The 8,240-nt window shown below is 31.9% G+C and overlaps 1 protein-coding gene across 2 annotated transcripts; it reads right to left on the reverse strand.

Annotated features, from left to right (window-relative positions):
* Window positions 1–5,268: 5,268 nt before the first annotated feature.
* Window positions 5,269–7,960, reverse strand: LOC103495074 (nudix hydrolase 25). 2 transcript variants are annotated; one of them, XM_008456517.3, is made up of 6 exons: window positions 7,713–7,919; window positions 7,339–7,389; window positions 6,560–6,652; window positions 6,323–6,417; window positions 6,091–6,202; window positions 5,269–5,522 (listed from the first exon to the last, which is right to left on the reverse strand). In XM_008456517.3, the coding sequence occupies exons 1-6, from the start codon at window positions 7,776–7,778 to the stop codon at window positions 5,418–5,420; spliced, it is 522 nt and encodes a 173-aa protein (XP_008454739.1). In that variant the 5' UTR covers window positions 7,779–7,919; the 3' UTR covers window positions 5,269–5,417. The 2 variants fall into 2 exon arrangements, with proteins under 2 accessions (XP_008454739.1, XP_008454741.1); XM_008456519.3 differs by lacking the exon at window positions 6,560–6,652 and having other exon boundaries at window positions 7,713–7,960.
* Window positions 7,961–8,240: the final 280 nt, after the last annotated feature.

Below are 8,240 nucleotides of genomic sequence, written 5' to 3' on the forward strand. Positions count from 1 at the left end.
TGGGTCCCACTATCAAATCTAAACGATCGTGTAACCAAAACAAAATTAAACGATCATGTAACATAATTAAACGATAGAATTGAAAAGATAAACGGTAGCCATATCTAAACGATCGCGTACCAAACAATAACCAAATCTAAATGATCGCAAATATATTACGGGCGCGTTGTTGACGGCGTGGTTGAGGGGGCATTTTTGGTATTGTATACGGTGGGCCTCTGAGTTTTTTCTATTTTTGGAATTGTTCTATACAGTATAAATATTTTGCCGTTTTGTTATATTTTTTAAAAGACCCCTAAAGATATATGTATATTTTGGTATTATACATACATACATACATACATACATATATATATATATATGTATATATATATATATATATATGTATATATATATATATATTATTTGAGGTCTATAAATAGCATTAGAATTCTTGAGTCGAAAAGAAAAGGAAAAAGAAAAAAGGTTCTTCATCTTCTTCACTAAGATAACCACTGCTGCCGCTGCCTCATCAGTTTTGGTTATAATTGATCCCTTGACAAGGCTTGAAGATTTAAATGATGAATTTTGCCATCAATTAAGAGAATCTTTCCACCTCCATTTTAGTAACTTTGGTAAGCTAAGGTAATTAAATTAATAATTTGTTAATTTAATTTTGGATCTAGTTAGGGTTTCTTTAAAAGTTCAATTGGCTAATTTTTTGGAAATTTAATCTTGAATTTTTCCCACTCAATGTTGAATTGGTTTCAACCTCAATTCTTTTTGGAAGTTAATTAATCTGGAAGAATTTTTGGATGATAGCCAATTGCTAATTTTATTTATTAAGATAATGAAATTTCCTTTTATGATTATGATCAAATTAATTGGAGAATTTTTAAGGAGTACTTTGTTTGGCTAAAATCTCAAGGTAAGAGATTCTTCTACTAGATCTTTGAACTGAAGTTAAGAGTTTGCATGTAATTTTTCCATTATGCATTTATGTAGCTAAGATGTATAATGTGTTGATGTTGATGATTGATGATGATGACTGATATTATGTTTATGACTAGTAGTATATTGATGATGATGACGGATCTACGTTGATGATGATGCATGATATATTAATCACATGATTAAGGACATTATGATTAATATTCATGTCATGTTATAATATTTATGATACGCTACATGCTATGGATGGGTGTTCTGTTAACTTTGTCTATTAGGTTGTACCCATATGGATGTCCCTCGAGATCACCACCTTTTTATGACTGTGTGGTTCGACGGGATCATCAGTTTGTTCTGATATGTTTATGAGTGGTCCGATGGGATCACTTACAGCCCGATTGTTCTAAGTGTTCCTTCGAGTTCACTAAAGACTAGTTTGTCCTAGGTGTTCCTTCGAGTTCACCGAAGACCAATTTTATCCTAGATGTTCCTTTGGATTCATCGAAGACCAGATGTATTCTTATTGGATCATTAGATTGTGTGTGTTCGAGAATGCGTCAGTTTAAAGGTACTTCTTTACAGGACCCTAATGGGAAGTTAATAGACACTTAACAGTACTAGTAGTAGGTCCCTTACTAAGTATATGTTTATACTCACTCTTTCTATGTTTAATATTTCAGGCAAAGGTAAAGGTAGAAGAAAGTTAGCGAGCGACAGAGAAGGATCCGTGACATGCCATATGCAGACTCAATTTTGCTTCGCGTCTATGTATCAGTGTTTCAGTATTTTATTTTTAATGAAAATTTAGTCTTCCTTTTTTCAAGAAATTTTCAAAATTGTTATTTATCTTTAAAGTAATGACCTCAACTTAGTATAAAGAGTTGGGTCATTACAATGCATGTGAGTTTGAACAAAGCATGCGATAAGGATGCGAACCAGGGGATCTAGAGTAATGTTATATATTCGAATTTTGAATCCTAGTTTGCATCTTAGGCCTAGGGTGTTACACTCATAACTTGTAGAAATACAAGTTATTGTAGTCATTTATGTAAAATAATGAAGCCTTAATGCATAAGATTGGAAGAAAACGCTGATAAAAGTAGAAGAATTGATCAAGTTATGCATCACAAACTACATAAGAACTTTATCCCTGTTTTTTGCGTTTTATTTATCTTATTGCAGGATTTTAGGAAAAAAGAAGTATAGTCTGACGATAGAACATCAGGTGAGAAGACGCACGCAACCAGAAAGGCGATGCTCATAACAAGCCAGACGATATGAGTACTAGCAAACAAAATGGTTGATGCGAATGTCAAAAAAAAGGACAAAAGGACATCTGTGACGCTGATATAACTTTATCAAGGAAATTAATGGAGCGTAAAATGTCCTGTCACATTAACCCTTGCCTATAAATGTGGCGTTTACTTCAGTAACAAGTGTGCAAAATTGGATCTCGAAGAGCAAACTCATTCTTCCATTCTTTCTTAATGTTTTAGGTGAGAGTCTAGAACAAAAGAGAGAAATTTTCTCTACCATTTCTCCTTAGCACCATTGGCAAAAATGAGATACAAGGAGTATGAGAAATCATATTCTAAGGCTTGAATCATTTCTTTGTATTTCATTATATATTTCTTTTGTATTAATTTGTAATATAAACTCTATGGCCTTGAGGCTTAAAGTTCTAGTTATAATATTAATACATTTCTTCTATCATTCTTCTGTATCTCTTTTGCTCATCACTTTCATCTTATTTAATTAGTTATTGAACAATGTAATTTGTTACTAATACTAGAGAATCTTGACATATGTATTATAAGTTCTCCTTAGCTAAACGCGAATATCAATGCCTTGTTTTATTCTAGAGAAAAGACAATTGTATTGATATTGATCACTTGACACGTGAAAACTCGTATTTAATTAAACTGACGGCAAAGAGATTGTAGAGATACAATCTCAATCATCGTCGAATTCATCCTTAGCATAGGTTGTAGAAATTCCAAACGTGAGCGGCGAAAGCACTGAAAGGATGCTCGCCTTAAAATAGGATAAATTGCTTTTCATGCTTACAGTTGGATTAGATACAAATCGTATATTGACTTTAAGTATTTGAATCCTGAAAGGTGAGCAAGTATTGCGAAGTCACCGAGATGACGCTTGACTTAATTCTGAAGTTAATAGATGCTTTGTATCACCTCAAAGTGTTAATACACAATATATTGTAATTAAATATTCTTTCATTCCACGTCTGATGTATAGTTCACAATTTATTACATTTAATCAACCCCCTCTTGCACCGCTAATTGCACCTTACTATATATAATTAGGAAAAACATACTATGCATACTTATATTGTATAGAGTTTACCACATAGGGTTAGCATGATAAACTCAAGTAGAACACCAATTTTCTGAGTTTGACCTTGAACTTATCGGGAAACCTCTCTTAGCTTACACTTAAATGATAGAGAGGAAAACTTGTACTACATGCATAACATTAAGAAATCAACAACGCATAGGTAGAACATGCATTTTTTATCGTATCATCATGTTCTAGTCGTCTACTAAATCAATCAATTAGAGCTTAGTATAAAATATCTTCCCAGCAATGTTTATACTGAAAAATGCATAAGGAACGAGCTTACACCATACCAACCTCCTTGAATAATTTTTTCAAACAAATTCTATATATATTTAATGAAATAATGATTTAAAAACCCAACAACATTTTGTTAATAAAACTTAACCAATATTTTAAAAAAACCTATCTATTACTGGGATAAAATTAAGAATCTTAAAACATTAACAACTAGAGGAGAAAATTGCTTAGCATACAATATTTAAACAACTAGAGGAGAAAATTGCTTAGCATACAATATTTAAAAAGTTCATGTCTATAGAACCCACGTCTATGAAAATATTAAGATTTTAGTATTACGAAAATGTTGATAGAAATATCGACAAAATATTTATTTGGATGGATAATTTTTTTCCGTGTAACAAAAACAAAAACCCTTGAAGCTGGTAAAATAGTTTCATATTTTCATATTTGCCATTGAATATTGCAGACGATTCATCACTTTCTTTTCTTCTTCTTCTTTACAATTTATTCACTTCTCTTCAAAAACATTTCCATCTTCTCTTCCAGATTTTGTTTCTCATCTTTTTAAACGATATATTCTTCTCTTTAAATCTCATATATCATCTTTACTATTTTTTTTAAGATTCTTTAAATCTACTTCACCTTCGTTATATTAAAAAATATCAAGATTATTTAAATATCATTTTGACATGATATAAACGATTGTTTAAAGCTTTTAACAATCATTTACATTGGACTACATGACCTCTTACCATAATCAATATGACCGTTTTCCATGATCAACACAATCATTTCCATGATCAACACAATCATTTGTTATGGTCAACACATACGTTTAGCATGATCAACACGGTCATTAAATTTAAAGCCTTTTTTCCCTATCGTTAAAAAAGAATTGCATGATCGTGCATCATAATTATAGTACACAATCATTTAGAAGAAGATTACTCGTGCGTGTGTGTTGCCGATTAATCGCGTGTTGACTTGAAAATTTTTTGTATTTCTCATTGTGGGCATATAGGTTTTTCTGTTTTCAGAATTTTTCTATCCAATATAAATATTTTACTAGTTTGTTATACTTTTTTTAAAAAAAATTTGTTTCAAATAAGTGAATATGTCTATTATTTATATTCGTGGTATTTTAGTGCTTATTTTGTGTTCGAAGAATATTTCTACAATATAAATGAAATATAATGAAAGTGTCCAGGTAATGGATGAAAATTAACCTACAATCATAACCTAATCAAAATAACAACAATGAACTATTTCAGTGAAACTCACTTAACAAATTCCAAGCTATATCTAAAAAAATGAAAAGAACAAAAAAGATATGGAAAGGGAAGAAAAATCCAACTTTCATACATTAATTAATTATCACAAAGTCAACACATCTTTCATACAATTTCATTTCACGACCTCCCCTCTTTACACAGATCTGCAAATCTTCTAAAATCCCACGGTTATTTCTCTCATAAGCCGTTAAAAGGACTGTAGTAACTTTTTAGAATTTTAGTTTTTTGTTTTTGAAAATTAACTTGCCGATACTATTTCCATCTCCAAATTCCGATTCAAAAACTAGCCAAAATTTAAAACGAAAAGAAATAGCTTTTAAGAACTTATTATATTTAGAATTTGACAAAGAATTCGACCGTTTGACTTGAAAGATGCAAACCAATGAAGTAAAATATAGACTTAATTTTCAAAAACTAAAAACTGAAATAGTTACAAAATGGACGGGAGTAATTTGACAAAATTTCAATTATTCCAACAAAATCAGACAAGTAAGCAGTTTTTCTAGCTGTTCCCCCATTTACAAATCCATCACTTTTTTTCTTTTTTCCCTTTCTTTCCTTGATAAAAATTGAGGTAAGAACGCCATTATTTTTCACGATTCACCATTTGGATGATTTACATTTGGTTGATATTTTGTTTCCATTAAGGTAGGGTGCAAAAGTCTTCATTACCTCCTCATAAGTTGGTCTCTTGTAATCCACAGCCTGAAAATAAAAATAAAACTTCAATTTGATGTTACTATATTTGTGTCTAAGTTTAAATTGTCACTCTCTACATTCTAGCTTTCTTTATTCTAAAATCTCGATTTTGATATTTTAAGACCTCATTTGGAAACCTATTTGATTTTTTGTTCCTTGTCTTTTAAAATTAAATCTATTACCTCTCAATTCCTTAAAATAGGTTGCATCTTTCTAGAGTAAAGTTGAACTCTTAGTTAGATTCCAAAAATCAAAAGAAGTTGACTATACCTTTTTTAGTTTACAAAATCTGTCCAAAAAAATCAATTTCACAAAAGTTGACTCCATTTGCTGACTATTTTTTTTTTTTTTTTTTAAATTAGCCTTAAAAAATCCGTCCACGGATGCTTTTAGGCTTAATTTTTTAAAAAAATATAGTTACAGTCAACTTTTCTGAAATTTCATTTAGGAAAAAAAAAAGAAAAAAAAAAAGAAAAGAAAAGAAAAACCTTCTATGACTAAAATGTAAAGTGCGTACAAGTTTCTAGAGGAAAACCGTATCTAGAAATCGTTATCAAATGAGTGCCAAAAAGACCTGTTCAACAACTTCTTCGGGGTTTGCCCATTTCCACTCTGCAAATTCAACGTCGGCTTCATCGTTGTCCAAGTTAATCTCACTGTCGTCTTTTGTCAATCTCATAAGAAACCTGTCATAAGTTACAAAATGCAGCCAGGCACAGAACACATGCATATAAGCCTCATTTCTTAACATCAATCCTTGTCTAGTTTCTGTTTCAACTATAATGAATAAAGACAGAAAGACAGACCATTTTTGTGCCTGCCCATGCCATTGCCCACCCCAGAGACGATTGACTTTGGTCTTCACAGCTGGAGGAAAGTCGTAAGTCAACCATTTGGGTACCTGTTAACCGAAAACAATGCAAATTCTTGAATTTATTCGAGTACCATTGTCATGTAACTTCCAAAATGCTGTAGAGAAATAGTCGGTTTAGTAATTCTTCACAAAAGAAGGCACCGAAACAAATCACCAAATATAGTAGTACCTCGGCAACCATCTCAGCAGACACTATTCCAGTTTCCTTTCTCAGTTCCCTAATAGCTGCCAACTTTGGGTCTTCCCCATCTTCAATCCCTCCCTAAGAAAAATGAATTATTGAACAACACATCCAATTCAATCTCACTGAAGATTCGAAGTCCTCGTGGATGTTCACTTACTAAAAGAATTCTAGCAAAGAAAGTAAATTTTGTTTTTTTTTTTATCAAAGGATTTCGCTAATGAATGAGGTAATTTTGGACCTTCATAAAGTCATTGAAGCAAATTCCATATTTGAGAATTCAGAAATTTTAAAATCAATAATGAGAGGCAAGAGCATATAGCAGGATCCATAACACTCAATACCATGGCATCATATCATTAATATCAATGCAACCACTGTTCCATAGAACCAAAACCAATATAACAGTCCTTGGATCTATTCGTGATACTGAACTTTTCGATCTATTTTAACAGCACATCCCAAATCGGCTATGACATGAACGTTATAAAGGTTTATAGCTTCCGTCTTCGATCATGAGCCAACGCACAGCCATTCTGATTGAAACGGTTAACATTTGATCCATCAAATCAAAAGGGCAGATAACCATTACAGCCCACAAGTTCACAACAAACCAATCTCCAAAATTCATATAATTGAACAGAATTTGATCCAATAAAACAGACCAACAACATCTTCCCATGAAATAATACTTACCCATTTAGAGATTTTAAAACAAAATTCCAAAATTAAGGAGAGAAAAAGAACAGAGGAAATTTCGAAATCACCTGAGGCATCTGCCATGCTCCTGGAACATTCAATTTAGAAGCCACAAAAACCTGCCGTATAACAAATCAAATTAGATTACAATTATTTTCTCATCCACGTAATTCCCAACAACAACAAAAAGAACTCCAAAACACCTTCAAATCCTCAGCATCAACATAGCTCCACTCTCTTAATTGGAACATTTTACATTTAAAAAAAAAAAGCAAAATCCCAGAAAAGAAGAACAAAATTGACCCATGAATATAGATCTAACAGAGAAATGGGGAACAATTCATCAATAATTCTTCAAGATCATAAAAGAAAAGAAAAGAAAAGCAAAGGAAGACGCATCTGACCAAAAACATTGTACTGAAGTTTGGAAGAAAGGGAGAACCTGATAGTCAGAGTTGATGAGACAAACGCCAACGTTGGGGCGGTAACCAGAAGGAAGAGAATCCATGATTAGGGCTTTCGCTTGTGTTTTTAAGAAATGGGATTTGAGGAATTGGGGTTTTCAAAAATTTCAAGAAGTCAGAGTTTTGAGAGAGAGAGAGTTCTGGGAGTGGGAATATGAACGACGCTGACTACAAGAGATTTTTATGGTGGTGGCGGAGGCCACAGTTTTATATGACACTCTTTATTATTTTGTTTTTATTTATTCTTTTTTCTTTTTTCTTTTTTCTTTTATTACTATTAATTCGTTGGGTAATTGTACCCTGTGTTCGTTCACACCAATTATTGTTTGAACTCAACGGCCAATTTTCGTCTACCTTGAAGAAATTTTTGTATTCATTGCGATCAAGTTTCACATTCACTCTGTGAAGAGAAGATGAGGATGAGGTAATTTACGTGAAACCAAAAATATAAACACTATGGTTTATGCTCAATTTTGATGATTTTACATTACTATGAAAATATAGTG

Source organism: Cucumis melo, chromosome 10, assembly GCF_025177605.1.
Source record: "Cucumis melo cultivar AY chromosome 10, USDA_Cmelo_AY_1.0, whole genome shotgun sequence".
Taxonomy (NCBI): Eukaryota; Viridiplantae; Streptophyta; class Magnoliopsida; order Cucurbitales; family Cucurbitaceae; genus Cucumis; species Cucumis melo.